An 18,820-nucleotide genomic window follows, 5' to 3' on the forward strand; every position below is an offset into this window, starting at 1 on the left:
CAGACCATTTCAGCTCCCACCGATATTGCCCAGGCATAGGCAACTTAACTTTGATGAGTTTGCAAAGTACAATTCCGGCGAGGTGGGCAAAGGCAATCCTTATCCAGCGACTTGAGTGCCGTGTGCGGTCGGGTGCGCTTAAAATTATGATTAAAATAACGAAAAATATGTGCTCTTCTTAGTTCTAGCTGTTCCAAAGATAATAGCTTGGATCTGAAAACTAATAAAGCGACTACGGTATATATGTATGTCTGGTTCCTGTGAATCCATAAAGACGACTTTTAAATTTGGTTTTTATCAAACATTTAAGCATTGGTTTTTATCAAACCACCAGCGAATATCCGTGGAGAAAACTACATAGCATGCTTCCAGGCATTTTATTAATTTCACTTCATTTTGATGCTCTCGTTATCCTGGGCAGAGGATGAGGACAATGATGTCTGAAAATGGCTTGGAGCACTGCGGGCGCACATCAGCCGGATGCGCGGGTTGTTTGGTAATTTCCTTAACGGAAGTGCATGCAGTTGCAGGACCATAATAGGAGGAATGGAACCATCCTTATCCTGCCTGCCGGCTACAGTCCAAAGGAAGTTGTCTGGTCAGTGTATGTCGGATTGTCGGATTGCCTTTTACTCCTGCAAGTGAATACGCTTGAAAAATGTGTGCGGCCGAAAATTTGCTACACAAATTTCCGTAGCAATAAAAGACCAAGAGCCAAGCCTTATCTATACTGCTGCCAATGGGAGTTCAAAAGGCCAATTTGTAATTGATTAGGCACATTCGTGGTTGACATAGGAACCACAAAAGCCCGAAGCATTGGCATAACGAGGCTCTATTGTGTTTGAAAAACAATTCATTACCAAAGTTTAAGTTTTGTACTATTACCAAAAGAGCTTCATGCTAGATAACCAGTAAATGCGGTTTTCTCAATTTTAAACAACCTCCCATTAGAATTTTAAGTTTTGAAATAAGTATTATTGTCGAGTGGCCCAGACCATTAAGTTCAGGATGAATCGGAAGCACAATTAGGCTGAGTGCCAGGGGCGTGTGCCGTGGGCCTTGGGTCGTGGGCAGTGCGAAGTGCCACAAAAATTCGCCCTAAATTAGAGCGAGAGCAGGAAGAGGAAACCATCAAATGCAGAGACCACAAGTCTGAGACGATTCCGACATAAGTTCAATAGAACGATGGCAATAAGTGCATTAGCAGCATATTTCACAGATTGGCAGACACGTCGCTAGATGTGGTCCCGTGGCCAGCCAAGCACACCAGACCGGGCCAAAACCACCCAGACGTTGGCCAAGACCAAGTAGTAAGCCACAAATTGCATGAGATCATAAATATTTCAAGCATAAAGTACAAAATATGCAAAAGTTTCCTATTTTCCTTTAACGTTCTGTTCGCTTTGGCAATTGCCATTTCCATTGCCAATGCCACTGCAGTTGGATGCAGTGCAGCCGCTTTGTCCTTTTTAGCCTGATGATTCTGGTAGCCTAAAGTTACCTTTTACAGCTTAGTAAACAAAAACATTCTCTGAATTAATTCCCATATATTTTGTATTCAATAATTGTTTAGAATATCCCTCCCTGTATATCAATGTACTTATTTTTGAGCCACGATTAATTTTTATCAAATGTATTTTATTGGGTATTTTTATTTATGCTCCAAGTTTAAATAGTTGATGGCAGCACTGGCTATGCTGACTGTTGGCCATTGCAGTTGGCCAGATACGAAGGACGTCAAACGGAGTAAGAAAAATATATTGCTAAATTCTCGCACAGGAAGCGGCAGCAGGAGCAGAGGCAGTAACAGCAGCAACAGCCAGCGGGTGGACCCAGCTCAGGACCCTTCCGTGCTCCCTATTCCGTACTTGCAGTCCGAGTCCGGTGTCCGTTGTCCGTTGTCCGGCACGTGCACTACGCCAAAATGGCAAACGGAAGTTCAAAAGAGCAAAGAGCATGTAACGATATTTTGGTTCTCTCTTCTGCCTTTTCCGAGTCGTATGGCCATGCGATTGCGGGCAACAAATTTGCAATAAGCAATTTTTCAATTTTCAATTTAGGCACCAAGGCAGCCAGGGTGGACAAGGATATGCAAAACAGCGGCCACATATCGCCAAGCCATAATTCAACGCGAGTTGCCAAAATCCGATTCTGCACAAAGGACAAACGAGAGTCCTGCGAGTGAGCCCAGCCGTCCGTCAGGCGTAAAGCTCTTTTAATTAACAGCGACTTTGTATTTCCCACATAACGTATTTCAATAAGAAGACTAAAGCTTATTTTTTATTTGCTGCCATCGCTGGCAAATCACCAGTGCTGTCAATATGAGCCACATTATACATGCCACATATGGATAAACGGAAGCTGCCGCCTCATCTGTCAACTCCGAGTTTTTCAAAACGAAAACAAAGTTCCTGTAGTTTTCCTCGCAACTAGAGCAACCATTGAAGTCCACATCCACAAAGTCGTCCTCGTCAAGCTCTTCCCTAGAGATTATTCTTGCACTTGCTGCGAGTTGCCAGAAGCCCATCAGCAGGCAAACTAGTTGGAAGCCCATGGGAGGTCAATCCAGGAGTGTCGCTGCTGCAGAGACAACCATCTACAAGACTGAGTAAGGGAACTTTTTCCAGGGCTTTTTATGGGCCAAGAAAAGGTTTTAAATTACAGATCAGTGAATCATCCATCTGGTCAGTACACAGAAAAATACAGTTTTCAAAGAAGAAATATTTTTTTATTTACAATCCGTTGGGTATTTTAAACGAAATCAGAAACTAATAGGAACCGAGTACAACCAAGCCAGAGTTTTCCTAGAAATGTTTTATTTTTATATCGGGGATCTACTCACACCATGTATTGCCGGATATCGAGTTCGCGTTCCCTCAGCTTTAGATCGATCCATTGCCGGTGTAACTTAACGTTTGTGTAAATACCGAGAAGTTGTGGGCCATCGCAGCGAGCTGTTCTCGTCAGAAGACCGGCCAAAAGGAATCGATCATCGTGGCCGGAAATTGGGCACATCAGGGGCACCTCCGGTCATCTCTACATCATCGCAAACAAAGTCGCCCTTGTCCCCTCCTGCGCATAGTAGGCTATCATTATGGGTGTGTCGTCGTCCCAAAAATGACAATCGCAACTTGACTCTGCACTGATCAGGTGGCAGGACATAGAGGGTCCATCGCTTAGGCAGGATCGTTGATCCAACAAAGTCGCCCCTTTGCCAACCGGATATGTAGCACTGACTGTAATTGTACTTCATTTCAGGAGGCGGAAGGCAGATGGGTTGAACATTGGGAGCCAGCAGAAAGGGGGTCTTCTTGTCTACTATAATAATCGCCATGTTGTTGGCCAGCGGCATCTGCGTGAAATTTGGATGCAACAATGACTCAACGGCCAATCTCGCTTGATGCGGTTGAGGTTCCAGCTCGACGGCGGCATCCCATTCTCCAGCCACCAGAAGAAGCTTTTCGGTTTCTACATTCTGGACACAATGGGCTGCGGTGATCACCGCCAGCGGAGTGATGAGTGCTCCACTGCAAAGGTAATCACCCGCCCCGTAGATCGCCACCAGCCAAGGAAACTCGCCAAACTTGGCTTCCTGCTGCTTGTAACCCAGAGGTCGGAGGTAATACCAAAGATCGTGACGTCCTCCACACGGCCAGTTGGTCGCCTCCTGTTGATATCCCGGTGTCAAGAGCTATTTTTATACACACATTACGTAAAAAAATCTGTCAATTCCTTACAGTATATAAATAGATAAAAAACTGATGCTTAAAAACTAATAAAAACATTTGTTATATCGACGGAAATAAAAAGTAAAATTAATACAATATGTTAACTATATAAACTGTCAATAAACTACAAATAATAATAAAAGAGATTACTCACCGTATCGTGGATATTACAGCACTTTTCCATATAGTGACAGTTCTCATCCAACGTCGTTCGACTGCGATCCGGATAGAATTTTCCGTCTACCATTAAACCCTCATTGCACTGCTCATACGGTACACATTGCTTTTCCGGACCACAGTTCTTGAATGAAGATATCGAGGGCAGTTGAAACCCCAAAAAGTATATGAGCACAATCCGATGAAGCCAAATAGCCGCGAGACCCATCCCTGAACAGGTGCCTTGCACTTGAACTGCGACACTGGCCGTCAGCTGGCTTTTATAGCCTCGCCAAAGTTCAAGCCGTACACCCCGATTTGATTGGGTAAAAAATAGATTGTGATCCATTAAAGAGCTAAAAATAGGCGTTATTGTGCTGAAAAAAAGGGGCTTGACCTGGAGAAATCCACCAAATGGTTCAGGCGACGGTAATCTAAAAAAAAGTTCAGCATTTGCATATTCCCTGTAAAGTATATAATAGATAGATAGTATATGGTAGACGTAGTTTACCTAATAAGCAATTTTAAACGTAAGTTTACAATGCAAGCTATATAAACATGTCCGCAGGAAGGGGTAATCGTTCTGTGCCCAATTACGCAGATGAATCTGGCACTTTCCTTAGTCTGCCGACATCTACACGTATCCACGTATCTATTACCGAGTATTCGAATTGAGCGTCTAGGGGTTTAGAAGTGAAGGGAGGATGCGGATCAGCTGTGCTCTGGTTGAAGTTCTGCGTCATATCTTAATGTACAATCGTCGCCTAAGTGCATGTAAATTGAATAAAATTTCGACAAGTTTTAATACACAAGACATGCACACAACACTCAAAAGGAAAATGAGGTGGCGACAAGACAGGTTGGGTTTTTCCGGCTGGGGAAATAGTTTCCCAGCCGTTCGATAGACACACAACCGATGTGTAGGGCCTGTTTGTACTGGACATACATATTTGTTGCACTGACTTGTTTGGTTGGGATTTACGCAACTTAAACAGATTGTCAACAGGAATAGTGAAGGATGAGATAGAATCGAGTGAGCTGAAGTGGGCTAGAGGACAAAGATACCAGGAGGACAAAACATGCTTCAAATATGTAGAACGTTAACGTGTCCTGTGCCTGCTGGTCCTGTGTGAAACTTAATTTGTTCAATCGTGTTGCAACACTTCTGAACAGATGTTATCCTCGAGGAAATGAATTCTGTTATTGTTGCTGGCCATTCACTTTAAATATATTTATAAACATGTCAGCCCCTTGCCATCAGCCAGCAAAATTTTGTGGTGCCAAACGTTCAATTATTATATGAATGATTATTCAGACATTGATGTTGGATGGATCAAAAGTACATTTTGCCTAGATGGATACAAAAAATTGTGCAAATGCATATACAATTATAATTGAACTTTTGTTGTATTTAAATAACTTTTAGATTAAATAAATTTATTTTTGGAGACTAAGAAATTACTCTATTAACATTTGAGCATCTTTTTTAAAAACTTAAACTCATTTTGAGTCAAACGTAATAATACTACTGCTCTTCTGAGTACTGTTATTCACTGTGTAAAGGTTCTCTCTGAACAACAGTTGCATGCAAAATGCTCTCTTAAATGCAATATCTTTAACTAGACTGCAAACTGAGTGAAATCCTACAGACTGTAAGCAGCAAACTCAAGAACGGCGCCGAGTGAGTTAGATTGGGAGCAGTGAGTGCAACGACTGATGTAAAGAAACATTAAGTTGATACCCTTCTATTAATCTAGATCGTTCAAACCAAAGTTATTATTTCCATTGATAAGGTAGAAAACAAAGCACTAAATTCCGAAAAATTGTTTTGTTTAATTGTTTATAAAAATGTAACCTTTGCTGTTCAAATAAAAGCGTAAGTTTTATTTATTAAAAAGTATGTAACAAGTAGAAGGAAGCCTTTCCGTATGAATTTACATATAATCGTTATCAGGAACTTTAGCCAAATCGACTACCCATGTTACAAATTATATATAGAAAATTATATATAGATATAAAATGCAGAGATGTTTATTCTTCATAGCTTCAGAGTCGCTCTACTCTGTCCTTTTAATAAAGCACTACAAATTAAAATGCTTCTGTTCGGTCCCCACCAAAGTGAAAGGCTAAACTTGTGTTTTGTATATCATTTTACATATACTACGTTTGCTTTTATTTCAGTATCAACTCAGAGGATAGCTTGAACATAAAATGGCCTACAAGCAATAGTACATTAAGTCGTAATTGTAACTACTAAAATATTAAGGGGTTACATTTAGTACATGTCTTATGCGGATCTTATTGAAATGGCATTTAGATAACCTTATAAATTGGTTAGTCAAAACAGCACATAACGCAGTAAAAATTTCAATTATTATGGAAAATTGAAAACTTTAAAGTTTTGTTAAAATGCATTTTGGACTAATTAAAGTCAGTACCATTTTAAATTAGCAAAATATCGCATGGAAGCTTTAGTGTTTATCAGTTAATATTATAAAATCAGCGTAAGACATGTATATGGTGGATGTGGCACCTTAATCTCCGAGGACATTGGGATAGTTTTTTATATGCAGGAGATCCTGTCAGATCAGACCTTCTCGGATTATACCACGTTAATGTTCCTGAACCTCTCCCGATCCTAATCGCAGCCACTGGACGCAGTGTCACAGCGTGTCGTTGAATAATCGCTTAGCCCCTTTGAAATTAGGATGAATTGGACCCGGTAACACGTGCGGCTTGAGAACGCTCTTGCCAGGCAAACGATTTGCATCGTAGGGCAGCTGCGGAGACAGCTTAAGTTGCCGGTAGTAGTCGCTCTTGGGATAGACGCAGTTGCTCTTGGTCATGATCCGCACACGTTTTGCACTTCCAGTTTGAGGTGTGGCAAACTGCAGACGCGCAGCCTGTTTTGGCGTTGACTTTTGCAGCTTGGTGTTGACCTGCTTCAGTTTTTGTTTGCGCGAAGGAACGAAAATGTCTTGCTCGCCAGCCTCTAGAGGGGCATCCCACCCGTTGGCAGTTTGTGGTGTGGCGGTGGTGATTTCATTATCGCTAGAAATATCGGTTTTTTGAGTGGATTTCATCTTAGGCTGCTCCTCCTTTTTGGTCTCGGGCAGATCCTCTTTCTTCGGCTTGGACTCCTCTTCCTTGGGCTTTAACTGGTCTTCCTGGGACTTAGACTGCTCTTTGCTGTCCCTATTCTGCCCCTCCTTTTTTGCCTTTGACTGCTCGATTTTTTTCGCAATGGGCGTGTCCTCCTTTTTTGCTTTTTTTGCCCTTGACTTAGCCTGCTTGTCTTCTTTGTCATCTGCAGTTCCGTGAGTATCTGTAACTTCTTCTACCACCCAGGCGTTGTTTATACTGGACCGGACCTTTGCGTTGTGTTTTACCTTTTTCTGCAGCTCTAGGGGAAGAGCCTTACCGATAACATCGTCATAGTTATGCTCATCCACTTCTTCAAAGTTAATGGACTGCAGCAGGCGCTTGCGCTTGGATTTATTTAGCTTCTTGAGTTTCCTGCCAGTGCCAAAAACTTCATCCTCCATTTCATCAATAGCAGCCACTTTTTGTTCTACCATTTCGGAAAGAGTTTGGCCCTCAACCTTTGGCATAGTGCGCACTCCAAGTGGAAACTCTCCGCCCTTGTAGGTCTCAAAAATCTGAATGAGCTTCCGCAGACCCTTACGGCGCTTGCTGTTGAACTCATTCGTGCGCAGCTGCTTTTGCAGCTCATCTAGGACGCAATCAGCGTTGAGCGGCAGCTCCGGCATGTGAACATCTACGTTGCCAGCCCGGGGGTCTAGAGATGTAGCCCGTGGCGGCTCTTCCTCGGCGTTGCCCTCATCATCCTCCTCGTCAAAGCCAGAGTCCAGTTTCTCAATGTCATCGATAGAGGCAGTGGGGAATCCCATCAGTTTCCAGGCATTGTACTTTTCGCTGTACTCGCGTCCCAGGTCGCTCTGATACAGCAGGTGATAGAACACCCTAGTGCGGCACTGCGCTACGAGCTTGGCATCTCGCTGGGTGGCCATATAGGTGACGAACGGACGCAAAAACAAATTGACCTGGGCGGCACTGATCTCGCCATCGGCAGCCTTGGCCAGCTCCTCAAAAAAGACATCCAGATAGTGCATGGTCATGCCGCGACTCTTGGGCTGCTCCGAGAGTACGGAAAGCTGCATGCTGCTGTTAAAGGCGGCGATCAGGTCCGCCGACCACTTGTTTTGCTTGAGCAGACGGAGAACATAGCGAACCATGCGGCGGGTTAGCATCAAGAACTTGTCCATACGCCACTGGTCAATGCCGAAGTACTCTTGGCACATGGTGCGCATAAACGCACTGAAAAAGCCTAGACTGCAAGCCGTATTACCGTTAAAGGCGTCCACCATCTGGGCTAACTGCTCGGCCAGTTCTTCCTGGACAAGCGGCTTGTCCGACATCCACATGCTGTAGTACAAACCCTTCCAGATGCGCATGAAGTTCTCCTCAGTGATGGGGAAGGAGCTGCTGGCCCGGACCTTGAACCACTTCGGCAACTTGCGGATCTGACGATTCCGCAGTATCACATCGTTAGAGGCCAGAGCACGGACAATTTTTACCTCCTGAGCGACCACCATCAACTCCTTGGCCATCTTCGGCTGAGTCGCCTCCTCGTCATCCTCCATCTGGATTTCTGCAGCCTCGGCGCTGCGCTTCACTGGCTTCTTGCGCGTCACCATATTCCGGCTAATTCAACTTTTAGCTGCGAAAAATAAGTGAGCTGTGTATATTGAATACGGTACGGCCGCACGTGTTGCCGTTCAGTGTTACCAGATGTCTAATCCAATACCTCACATTTGCTTTGTCAGCCCTGATTTCTCTTTGAAAAAGCATCAACCCATTACTATTAACAGAACACCAACCTTTCTAAAAAGCTGTTATTTTTGATGTTATGCTGCATTTATTAAAAAAGTTTTCATTTTTTATTCATGTACATGTTGTACATGCATCGATGTACGAGTATGTAGTATTTTTTAGTAGCTGACTACACAGGCCCGTTTCGCATATACTGGCAACACTCTTCCCCAGCTGATAATTCGGTCTGCTTTTTATAAATTTGATTATTAAAGAAAATTAAATCAAGAAAATCATGTCAGTGGTAAACGTGACGGCTGCCGAGGAGTACCAAAAGTACATAAATGCAGACAAGACGACCGTGGCGCTATTCGCTGCCGACTGGGCTGAGCAGTGCGGTCAGGTAAAGGACGCCCTGGAGGAGCTCTCCAAAATTACTGGCGAGAAGTTGCAGTTCATTAGCCTGAATGCCGAACAATTTCCAGAGATTTCCATGAAGCATCAGGTGATTTTGCCGTTAGCAATATTAAGAGAAGTAATAATAAATTTGCGGCTTTTCTAGATCGAAGCTGTACCCACGGTAATATTTTTCGCCAAGGGATCCGCTGTGGACCGTGTCGACGGCGTAGACATTGCCGCCATTAGCACCAAATCCAAGAAGTTAGCCGAAAGCGCCAGCAGTGCGGCGGCAACAGGACAAACGCTAGAGGACCGCTTGAAAGCACTGATCAACACGGCTCCGATAATGATCTTCATGAAGGGCGACCGGAATGGACCACGCTGCGGATTCTCTAAACAGCTCATCGCCATCGTAAACGACACAAAGTATGGGGTTCGCATATATTTTTTCCTTCTCTTGTTGACCAAGAATATCCAACAGTTTGCCGTATGAGACATTTGACATCTTGGGGGATGAGGAGGTCCGACAGGGCCTAAAGACCTACTCCGATTGGCCGACCTATCCCCAGGTTTACGTTAAGGGTGAACTAATCGGGGGGCTAGACATCATCAAGGAACTGGTGGCCAACAAGGAGCTCGAATCTACGCTCAAGGGATAATTCCATCTAACTACAACCTGACCCACGAGACACATAAAAACAGAAACAAACATTTTGCTGAGTCCTAAGTCTTTTGTACAGTTTAATAAAGGATTTTCGCCAATATTTCTATATATGTATGTTCTTGCAAAGGGTGTAAGTGATGGACTTATTTTTATTTCTTAATAACAAAACATTTTTGTTTTTAATCAAGCATGCTAATTGGATTTTAAATGTTTATAATCAAGGCGAACAAATTTGTCTATATAAAAATTTAAATTAATTTATAGGTTTTAAAATCCTTATTGTTCAATAGGTTAACGAATAAATATTTAAAAAGATTATCTTGATGCTAATAAAAATTTAATCAGCCCTGGTGAATGTGTTATGTTGCAGCCCTGGAACTTGTGAAATTAACAGCTGTAGCGCGTCGGCTTGGAAATTATTTTCGCAACTCATATTATTGTCTTAAAAAACACATATTAAAATAATAAGTTTATTGATGGCTGCGAGTAATACAGTTGGAAGTGAGGACCAAAAGCTGTCGGACATATTTTTAAGTGGCTGGAACATCTTTGACGAGCTGGAAGTTACCGAACTGCCCTTCAATGGCAGTGAATTTCAGGTGTGGTATCCCAACTGATGTGATTTTTTTAAATTCTGCCATATCTAACCTTCTAGAACAAAGTAAAGCAGGCAATGAGCCTCTTCGAGCAAGCTACAGTGATTGTTAACCAGGTGAATATGTTCAGTTCCAACGAGATGATCGACGAAGTCTCCACGGAATCGTTGCCTTTTATGCTGCTCCCTTACTTCCTGGGAAAGCTGACCACCAAGATCAACAGCCCCAATAGCACACAATCTATAGATCTGGGGGAAATTTACTTTAAGGACCATCTGCAACGCTGCCAGGAGTACGAACTATGTCCGGCACCAAAGTCTGAAGTGGCCCAGGCAGACAGCCAGGCTGGAAAAAGCGAACAGCGAGAGCTAATAGAGGCAGCCTTCAATAGGAACGACAAAATAGCCCAGTATCGCCGATTGAAAGAGATTGATGAGTATATTGCGAAAATACGTGATGGAGTCAAGAACAAAACGGCTGACGATGAGTCAAAGCGGGCTTTCTTCCTAAAGTATTTGGACAAGAGTATCATAGACTCCAAGCAGGAACTAGAATCATTAGGCGTAATGAAGCAACTGGCCCAGATGCGTCTTTCGCGAATGGCTGGTGGCCAAGCGGACAATGAAGTGGACAGTTTCCGTCCATCAAACCAACATCAACCATCTGTATCGTCCACTTCCCGTGGTCATGGACACAGTCATGGACCCGGACATCACCACCATCATCAGCAGGCCACAAAACCGAAGCCCTTGCAGCCCTTCATTATTACCCGCAATGCCACGCAGAAGGCGGTATTCGGTCTGGGTTACCCAAGTTTACCCATCATGACTGTGAATGAGTTTTACCAGCAGCGTGTCGACGAAGGCATCTTTCCCGACGAGGAGAAAGTGGCCAAGATGAATCAGGAACAGGCTATCGCCGCAGCCCGCGATCCAAACGAACAGGAAGATGAAGAAAAAGCCATCGAGGAACTACAGGCGGAGCAGGATGATCCTGAGTATCTGGACCGCATGAGGCGCATGGATGAGTACAAGGATGTTGTGCGTCGCGGTGACGGAAACCGCCATAACCGTAGTTAAGTATTTTTATAAAAATAAATAAAATGGATGATCTAGAAGATACTATCCTACAATAAACTCATATTTAAGTTTAATTTTTAAAAGGATTTTAATGGACCATAATAGTTTAGGTTGATCATTTTATTAAAAATTAACCTGTATGGGCAGTTTTTTTTACATAACTACATAATATTTCTCAGTTTTTACCTTTTGTAAATAAATACAATTTTTCAATTTAAAAAGTTTCCCGTTTTAGTGTTAGTAAGCGATTATTAGCAGTCCGTCATTTCGCAACACTAACACATTCCAATCCCACCACCAGCAACAACAAAACTCTTCACAAAATTTGAGCAAAAATCACAAAAAGGTCGATTGTTCAACTGAAAAACAAATATATCTTAAAAGATCGAAATTAGGTAATCAGAAATTCACTAAAAGTAAAGTTTGAGCTAATATCTGGTTCTCCGCAGTTAGCAAAATGTCCGTAAGAGATTTCATTAAAGGCCTGCCAATACACGATTCGAGCAACTTTACTCATTTGAGCAACGAGCATGGTATTCGAACGTCGCAAAAGCGGGCCTCCGTCTACCTACCCACCGAGGATGAGCACTCCGAGCAGCTGATCGTGATGGATAAGCGCTGCGTCCTGTTGCGCTATCTCACCCAGCAGTGGGATAAGAAAACGCTCCAGCGGAAGCGGGAGCACGGCGGCGAGTCCGGAAATGGAAATGGAAACACCTCCACGCCCAACGGCACCAACAGCAAAAAGCGTCCACGATTAGACCCCAACGAGCTGAACTAGGCGGCAGGACCTCCGGCTAAGCACACAAAGGACATCCCACAAAGCATTCTCGACCACGAGCTTCGCCAGCACAAACCAACCTTCATTTACATAAATAAATTTAAATAAAATATATTAAGTACAAAGGAGTTGCAGTCGGACGACCTCATCACGAAATCGATAATTCGTAAAAAATTTACTTGAATCGTTTGCCATTTCTCATTCAAAAATAACCTAAGCTATTAGTTTAATCCGAGATGTAACCAAATTGTCATAGCTAAATTATTACGTAGGCCAACAGTATATCAATGAGTTCGAATAATTAGTTGTCTTGAAGAAAAATGCCACACACCTTAAATTTTTTACGGCTGCATGTTGTTCCTAGGTACTCGTTTTCAATACTTAATACTTACCTATGAAAATAAGTTTCCACCATTTGTTGTAATTAAAAATACATTTAAACAACTTACAATGCCTAGCTACATTTAACGAATATAATAGCGTTTAACCTTCTTGCCTGTAAGAAATGCGTTGAGAAAACCAACTCAGGTCACTTCTGTTAAGGACATGGTCCATAACGTACATATTTCATCTGTAGAAAGTTCAACTGCATCCCAAAGACTACAGATTTGTAACAGGACATACATACATGCTTTCAGCTCCAATAGATTTACTTTTAAAGACAAAGATTGGATTTGATTTGACTACTGTACTCTAAAATTAGTGGTGTCCTAGGTCCTTTGGGTCTGGCTTGCCGTATTGCTTCTCCCACCAGGTCACATATTCCTTCTTACGCTGTTCCCGCTTGGCAAAATACTCGGGGTATTGGGCCTTCTCCAGAGGATGCCAATAGTCCAGCAACCAGTCGGGCGGGATCACCTCTCGTTCGAAAGCGCAGCCACCGGCACTGTTAGCAACTAAGTGGATAAAATGTTGGTAAAGTGTACATCCAATAAAAAACCATTTGTTTACAGTTTCGGGGCTGGAAATGCTTCGTCTCAAAGAGCTCCTTCTGTCCGCAGGCAAGGAGTTGGATGCCTTCGCCCAGATCCTTGCAGCGGTTTTCGTCGAACCGTGCGCGTAGCTGAACGGCGCGGTAGCGGTAATCATTGCTGGCGGGGATTTAAAACCAATCAGATGCACTTGCTCATTATATAATCTTCGAACATTTAGCAGCTGCACTCACCGTCGGTCGTACCAGGCCTCCAGATTGCGCAACGCCCGCTTGTACAGACTGCACACCTGGCGCTTGTGCGAGACAATTGCCAAGGGAACTTGGGCCATCGTTCGGGTGTAAATTGGTTAAATTCTATTAATTTGCTACCAAGCCTCGACAACAACAAGACCTGTCAAAAGTCCAGTATGGTAAAGCGCTTTACAAAATTACAGGGTTGGGAAACGTTCAAATCTTTTGAAGATGCGACCACTCTAAAAAAGGTGGTAAATTCAAAAATATTTTATATTTAATTTAAAATTTTTGCGTAAGCTTTAAAAATAAAAGCAGCGCCTGTCTGTACTGTTTTATTTACTATAAATTTGTTTTTGTGACTGAAAACAAAATGGCATTACCCGTATATATGAAAATTATGTTTTTTAAAGTGTAAATGTTTTGAGCCTAATCGGTGCCCAAATAAATGAAAAATGGAAAATAAATTAAATGCATCTAGCGAAATGCTTTAATAAATTATAATTATTAACAAATACACTTAACATAATATATAAAATGATTTTAGTCCTCTAACTGCATAACATCCATTATGCATTGAACAATATGCTCTGGTATATTCAGCGGTGTTTCACACAACTCGCCCGTCTTTTTGTCCAGCATGTAGATTTCGTTGAGCACCCGATCCTCGTGCTCTGGATCTAAGGACGATACGAGGGCCAAAGATCCCTCAGCCAGCTCGGAGAGAATTTGTTCGATATCAGGTTCTGTAGTGGTGGGCGGAATGGGGTCATCAGGAGTTATAACTTCGTGACTATGTTGTTGGTCTTCAAAAAAGTTAATTAAATATGTTTCCGGTCGTCGATTAGGAGTCTCAATTCCGGATTCGACGTCGCTTACATAGGTAAGGGAACCGTCATCCATATTGGTGATAGTTTTATCACGTGGCTTGCTTACAGCTTCTTCGAATTCCATCGGATCATCCATCAGAAGTCCATTAAGTTCAGCCTGTAGCTCTCCCCCTGCTGGTAAATGGCTTCCTGTTTGTTCAGTTTTAATGGCTTTTTCCTGTTTAATGTCCGCCAGATCTGTCTGTCCTTCTGCTTCCACACTTTTAGGGCTCCGTCGTTTAGCCTTGGGTTTTCTTTTGGCAGATGCACTTCCGTCATTCTCATCGGTCTCCAACTCCTTGCGTCTTTTGGACCAGGCCTGCTTGCTAAGCTTCTTATTTGTCACGTGCTCGTTTTCATATACAACATCACCATCGTTCAGAGCTCGAGATGCCTTACTTTGTTGCTGCATTCGCGCACGCTAAAAAAAATATAGTGGAAGTTTACGTATGTGTGTTAATAATAGTTATTTTTTGTATAAACCTTTTTAGGGTTGCCCGGAACAGCACGGGAAATTTCCCTCCACTGGCGATCATTTTCCTCCCGCTCGCGATCCTCTTCCTCAAGTTGATCCTTGAGTTCCTGGATGTTAAAAGCTTTAGGATAGAGTAGCGCCTTGTTGATCAACTGTCCATTGGTGCGCTCTTCTTTTTTATACTTGAGCTTGAGATCTCGACGAGAACGAGTTGGAAACATTTGGCACATCAGCGAGAAATCTGTCCCAATGATCTGAAGGCTTCGATAGAAACGGACTGTCTCATCGGACGTCCAGTAGGGCGTACGTTTGTGGCGTTTATAGAATCCATTATCACCTTTTTAATGAACAAGCAATTAAAAATTCAAATTTGATTTGTGACCAATGTGAAACTTACCCGTTGTTTCGTCCATTAGAATAAGTGAAGAGTTGGCCAACACTTTGCGGGCTTCTACCTCCGCTGTGGTCTCGATTTCAAGGGTTTTCTCATCAATTATCATCTCGCCATTGGCATCGAGCTTTAGTTGAGGGACCAACATGGCAGTTGTGGACTCTCCCTTAGCCTCCAGCAGCTGAGCCATCGAGGGCTTAGCCTCATCGCCGTTGGTCTCGTCCTTGATGGTCGTTACCGCCTGCTTGGGCACCATAGGGTTGTTCTCTGGATTGTAAAAAATCATGTCCATCATCTTAAAAGTGGACTTGTCGGGAACGCCCTTGTTAAAGCGAGTCTCGAAGTCTCGCCGTGCATTTAAACGCTGTCCGCCTTGGTTTTGCGACTTGTCATCGCCTTTTCGCAGCTTACTGCCACCTTCGGAATACGTGGAACACGTAGACTCGGTGCGAATGCGACCCATGCCTGGACTCATGACAGGCGGAAGGTATTTATATGGTGATGGCGGCATGGGTGAGGACACTTGCTGCTGTTGCGGTGTGCCCGACGAGGAACCGCTGAGGTAGCGCTCCCGCCGCGTAGGCGTGGCCGGCGATGAGTAGTCTCCTTCGTAATCACCAGCCATTGGTGAGCCCACAAGGCTATTGCGCCGCTGACCAAATACGGGAATAGGCCGAACACGCTGGCGGGCTTGCGCCTTGCTGGGGGACATGGGAAAGCCATTGGCAGTCTTCTGCAAATCCATTTGAATGACATTGTCCTCAAGATCCGAATGGAAGACATCCTCGAGTTGCCCAGCCGAGCTGGCGGGCATTTTAAAGGCGATTGCATCAGTCTCGAGTTCCACTTCCGAAGGGGGTGTTGCATCGGTAGGGGATTCAGCCACAGCCGCCCCCTTCTCCTCCTCTGGTTCTACCTTCGGCGCTGTTAGCTCCTCCTTGCGTGGCTTGCGCTTGATTAGCGACAAGTTGGCCGGAGCCTTGATGCGCTGGCGCCGCATGGACATCCTGCCTGGGTTCTTTTAGGATTCTTCCAGGCTCAAAGGCAGTTTCACACATTAAATCGAATCAAAATCTACGCAACAAAAACAATGCAGCCGCGACCACGAGTTTCCAAATTGTAGTGTTGGTAACGTCACATGGCAAGACAGTGGGTCAAAATCTCACAAAAGATATATGATAATATTTTCCATTCTAAAAATATGAATAAATTAACTAGTTTTTAGTGGTTAGAAATTGTTTTATTCTTTTAAATATTTTTTTTGTTGCTTTTAATAAAAATAGAGTTACACAAAATATTTATACTTTCAAAATATATGTTTAGATGTCAAACGATTTCGTTTGTGCAGTGTCAGATATGAGGCCTAAAGTTATACTAATTTTGGTTTAAATTATGGCATGATACTTTTTAGTGTTACAAAAAAATTTTGTGTCTTGCAAACATTTGGTAGAATTAAATGTAATATATGTTTTATAAACATTTTATTGTCTAGTTGTTCAAGAAAGTTGGATCGCTCATCACTGATCATTGATCGCAGCTGTCAACTCTCACAAAGGGGTCAGCCAGTTTCCAACACTGCTGCCTGTAACGACATAACAACAACAACAGAAACAGTGGGAATAACAACATAAGCGGCAGACAAATTGCAAGTTGCACGTTTTTTTCAATCGGTCAAACATGATAAGCCCGGCCAGAACATAACCCACCTTTCGTGTAGTAAGGCTTCCGTCAAACCGATCGATTCTGTCCTGACTAAAAGTACTAAATTCCACAAGTTTCAAGGCGGCAAATGTGCCAAGTGGGCGAGCGCACAGTAATAGCGAAGGAGCATTAAAAAAGTCGCCGCACTTTGAGTGAGCTGTTATGCAAGCGGGAGGCCTACGGCCAAATTGAATTAGCCGGCATGCTGCTCAATCGATTTGTGCTGGCTATTAAGAACCAGTCGCGGGAGACGCTGCGCGCTTGGAGCTACCAATGCGAGTCTATCTTTGCCCAGCGGTCGCGCCGCATTCAGCAGTTGTTTAGTTTCTACCAGTCTGTATATGGAACTCAGGGACTAAAGCAGCTATGGCGCGCCTACTACCGCCGAGAACTGCAGCCCCCTCTCCGGGGAATGGTGATGAGTGCAGTGGGACTCGTCGGGCTAAACATCAAGCGACTCGGAAGTGATGGCTTTGACTGGAACAAGGAGCGTTTGTCTTTGTCCAACTTTGATCTCTGTCGCAGGGACATTGAGTTCATCAACACCTTGCCTCATAATCAGCTGTGCGACCGCTGCCAGTCCAAGAAGATGAAGTACTGCTACTGTCAATTGGGCAACCTGCGTTGCAAAAAGGGTCAAACCAAGCCATCCACCAGCAAAGAGGCGGAAGCAGATTCGAGCATCAGCAATTGCCGGCAGCCTCTGGATCTAGATGTGCGCAATGCTCCACCGGGTACGGTAAGCATCCAGGCCCAGGACGACCACAAATGGGAGCCATACTTTAGTAAGAACGAGTTCAGCATTTGGCGACGCGAGGAGCGCTCCTCCTTATACTCATATAAGGTGATTTTTTTTTTTTTTTTTTTGAGTTTAACACATCCTAACCCTCAACATTGCCCGTCCAGGTTTATGCCCGTTTCGACGACATCACAGCTGACGATTTTCTTCATGTTCAAACCGACTTGGATTACCGCCGCCAGTGGGACGATACGGCCCTGAGACTGGAACTCATCAGCGAAGATCCGGTGCCGGGCAGCAATTCGCATCTGATATACTGGGAGATGCAGTGGCCGCGACTTTTTGCCAACCGTGATTACGTCTATTGCCGTCGCTACATCAAAGACGACAACAAAAAGTTAATCTTCATTTGCAACCGTGGGGCCAAGCACAACAGCTACCCGGCGTTGTCTGGAAAAGTGCGAGTCACCGATTACTGGAGTCTGATGGTCATCAAGCCTTTCCGGGGTTTTCATGAGCCGGGCTTGCACTTTGTCCTTACATACTATGATGATCCGGGCGTACCCATTCCGCAGAATATCAAGTCCTGGGTGACGCAGAAACAGATGCCGGAGTTTCTTACTAAGATGTATGTGGCCACGAAGAACTATGCCTGTTCCCGGGCTATAAAGATGAAGGATATGTTCCACGGTTTCGCACTTATCAACGACGAGTATACGGCAAATGAGCAGCGCGGAAGTTGGCTTGGCAGTTTAAGTCGGCGCAAGGTCAACAGTAAATCCGAAGCAGAGCGCTAACTCACCAGCCTGGGTATCCTTCGTCCCCCCTTTTCTTACCTAGACTCCTTCACCAACAGAGCCACCAATCAAACGATCCCCTCGCCCAATTTCATCTTCCGTTTATCCGTTCCTCAGACTTTAAAGTCAATTTAGACGAGAAAAATCGAATCCACTGGAAACCAGAGCAAGTGTGCAATAGCTGTTAGCATTTTTCTGCTCTTCGAATGTGTGCCACATTGATGAGGAACTTTTAATATATATCTATCGGCTATATAGCTATACCAAAATATATTAAGTTTAGAAATTGTTTTAAAAGCAAATAGAAACTATTGAAATTACTTGTACAATAAAAAAAATGGAAATATATATACACAGGGAGTCTGAAGTCTATTATAATGAAATATTTCCGCAACTGTTGAAGCTTTACGCCGTATGCCACACAATTATCTACAACGGATCGGGAAG

At 43.7% G+C, this 18,820-nt stretch overlaps 8 protein-coding genes across 9 annotated transcripts; 4 read left to right on the forward strand and 4 right to left on the reverse strand.

Moving 5' to 3' along the window:
• Positions 1-2,730: 2,730 nt before the first annotated feature.
• Positions 2,731-4,113, reverse strand: LOC108110495 (phenoloxidase-activating factor 2). The gene is given in 3 exon segments (XM_017219575.2): positions 2,731-3,024; positions 3,026-3,691; positions 3,883-4,113. Coding segments are annotated over 3 exon segments (1,083 nt in total). The 3' UTR covers positions 2,731-2,838.
• Positions 4,114-6,016: 1,903 nt separating this feature from the next.
• Positions 6,017-8,704, reverse strand: LOC108110812 (ribosomal RNA processing protein 1 homolog). The gene has a single exon (XM_017220044.2). The coding sequence runs from the start codon at positions 8,600-8,602 to the stop codon at positions 6,548-6,550; it is 2,055 nt and encodes a 684-aa protein (XP_017075533.2). The 5' UTR covers positions 8,603-8,704; the 3' UTR covers positions 6,017-6,547.
• Positions 8,705-8,908: 204 nt separating this feature from the next.
• On the forward strand, positions 8,909-9,880 carry LOC108110815 (glutaredoxin 3). The gene is made up of 3 exons (XM_017220046.2): positions 8,909-9,222; positions 9,280-9,542; positions 9,598-9,880. The coding sequence occupies exons 1-3, from the start codon at positions 9,013-9,015 to the stop codon at positions 9,773-9,775; spliced, it is 651 nt and encodes a 216-aa protein (XP_017075535.1). The 5' UTR covers positions 8,909-9,012; the 3' UTR covers positions 9,776-9,880.
• A 94-nt stretch (positions 9,881-9,974) lies between these two features.
• LOC108110814 (immunoglobulin-binding protein 1) lies at positions 9,975-11,516 on the forward strand. Its single transcript, XM_017220045.2, has 2 exons — positions 9,975-10,379; positions 10,436-11,516. The coding sequence occupies exons 1-2, from the start codon at positions 10,257-10,259 to the stop codon at positions 11,453-11,455; spliced, it is 1,143 nt and encodes a 380-aa protein (XP_017075534.2). The 5' UTR covers positions 9,975-10,256; the 3' UTR covers positions 11,456-11,516.
• Positions 11,517-11,779: 263 nt separating this feature from the next.
• LOC108110817 (DET1- and DDB1-associated protein 1) lies at positions 11,780-12,680 on the forward strand. Its single transcript, XM_017220049.2, has 2 exons — positions 11,780-11,850; positions 11,905-12,680. The coding sequence occupies exon 2, from the start codon at positions 11,913-11,915 to the stop codon at positions 12,234-12,236; it is 324 nt and encodes a 107-aa protein (XP_017075538.1). The 5' UTR covers positions 11,780-11,850; positions 11,905-11,912; the 3' UTR covers positions 12,237-12,680.
• A 188-nt stretch (positions 12,681-12,868) lies between these two features.
• Positions 12,869-13,588, reverse strand: LOC108110816 (NADH dehydrogenase [ubiquinone] 1 beta subcomplex subunit 9). The gene is made up of 3 exons (XM_017220047.2): positions 13,402-13,588; positions 13,188-13,327; positions 12,869-13,132 (listed from the first exon to the last, which is right to left on the reverse strand). Exons 1-3 carry the CDS (start codon positions 13,497-13,499, stop codon positions 12,936-12,938), a joined length of 435 nt encoding a protein of 144 aa, XP_017075536.1. The 5' UTR covers positions 13,500-13,588; the 3' UTR covers positions 12,869-12,935.
• A 290-nt stretch (positions 13,589-13,878) lies between these two features.
• On the reverse strand, positions 13,879-16,245 carry LOC108111200 (transcription factor TFIIIB component B'' homolog). The gene is made up of 3 exons (XM_017220594.2): positions 15,143-16,245; positions 14,754-15,082; positions 13,879-14,691 (listed from the first exon to the last, which is right to left on the reverse strand). Exons 1-3 carry the CDS (start codon positions 16,140-16,142, stop codon positions 13,945-13,947), a joined length of 2,076 nt encoding a protein of 691 aa, XP_017076083.2. The 5' UTR covers positions 16,143-16,245; the 3' UTR covers positions 13,879-13,944.
• A 480-nt stretch (positions 16,246-16,725) lies between these two features.
• LOC108110984 (stAR-related lipid transfer protein 7, mitochondrial) lies at positions 16,726-18,721 on the forward strand. Of its 2 annotated transcripts, XM_017220293.2 has the most exons (3): positions 16,726-16,852; positions 16,912-17,681; positions 17,744-18,721. In XM_017220293.2, the coding sequence occupies exons 2-3, from the start codon at positions 17,040-17,042 to the stop codon at positions 18,371-18,373; spliced, it is 1,272 nt and encodes a 423-aa protein (XP_017075782.1). In that variant the 5' UTR covers positions 16,726-16,852; positions 16,912-17,039; the 3' UTR covers positions 18,374-18,721. The 2 variants fall into 2 exon arrangements, with proteins under 2 accessions (XP_017075782.1, XP_017075781.1); XM_017220292.2 differs by having other exon boundaries at positions 16,732-17,681.
• Positions 18,722-18,820: the final 99 nt, after the last annotated feature.

This window comes from Drosophila eugracilis, unplaced genomic scaffold (genome assembly GCF_018153835.1).
Source record: "Drosophila eugracilis isolate 14026-0451.02 unplaced genomic scaffold, ASM1815383v1 contig_353, whole genome shotgun sequence".
Lineage (NCBI taxonomy): Eukaryota > Metazoa > Arthropoda > Insecta > Diptera > Drosophilidae > Drosophila > Drosophila eugracilis.

Coding starts and splice junctions, on each gene's coding strand:
- LOC108110816 (XM_017220047.2), bottom strand. CDS start 13,499: ATGGCCCAAGTTCCCTTGGCAATTGTCTCGCACAAGCGCCAGGTGTGC. Junction 13,328..13,401: donor GAGGCCTGGTACGACCGACG/GTGAGTGCAGCT, acceptor AATCCCCGCCAG/CAATGATTACCGCTACCGCG. Junction 13,133..13,187: donor GCATTTCCAGCCCCGAAACT/GTAAACAAATGG, acceptor TTATCCACTTAG/TTGCTAACAGTGCCGGTGGC.
- LOC108110984 (XM_017220293.2), top strand. CDS start 17,040: ATGCTGCTCAATCGATTTGTGCTGGCTATTAAGAACCAGTCGCGGGAG. Junction 17,682..17,743: donor CCTCCTTATACTCATATAAG/GTGATTTTTTTT, acceptor TTGCCCGTCCAG/GTTTATGCCCGTTTCGACGA.
- LOC108110817 (XM_017220049.2), top strand. CDS start 11,913: ATGTCCGTAAGAGATTTCATTAAAGGCCTGCCAATACACGATTCGAGC.
- LOC108111200 (XM_017220594.2), bottom strand. CDS start 16,142: ATGTCCATGCGGCGCCAGCGCATCAAGGCTCCGGCCAACTTGTCGCTA. Junction 15,083..15,142: donor TCTAATGGACGAAACAACGG/GTAAGTTTCACA, acceptor TTCATTAAAAAG/GTGATAATGGATTCTATAAA. Junction 14,692..14,753: donor TTCCGGGCAACCCTAAAAAG/GTTTATACAAAA, acceptor TATTTTTTTTAG/CGTGCGCGAATGCAGCAACA.
- LOC108110812 (XM_017220044.2), bottom strand. CDS start 8,602: ATGGTGACGCGCAAGAAGCCAGTGAAGCGCAGCGCCGAGGCTGCAGAA.
- LOC108110814 (XM_017220045.2), top strand. CDS start 10,257: ATGGCTGCGAGTAATACAGTTGGAAGTGAGGACCAAAAGCTGTCGGAC. Junction 10,380..10,435: donor TCAATGGCAGTGAATTTCAG/GTGTGGTATCCC, acceptor CTAACCTTCTAG/AACAAAGTAAAGCAGGCAAT.
- LOC108110815 (XM_017220046.2), top strand. CDS start 9,013: ATGTCAGTGGTAAACGTGACGGCTGCCGAGGAGTACCAAAAGTACATA. Junction 9,223..9,279: donor AGATTTCCATGAAGCATCAG/GTGATTTTGCCG, acceptor CGGCTTTTCTAG/ATCGAAGCTGTACCCACGGT. Junction 9,543..9,597: donor GCCATCGTAAACGACACAAA/GTATGGGGTTCG, acceptor AATATCCAACAG/TTTGCCGTATGAGACATTTG.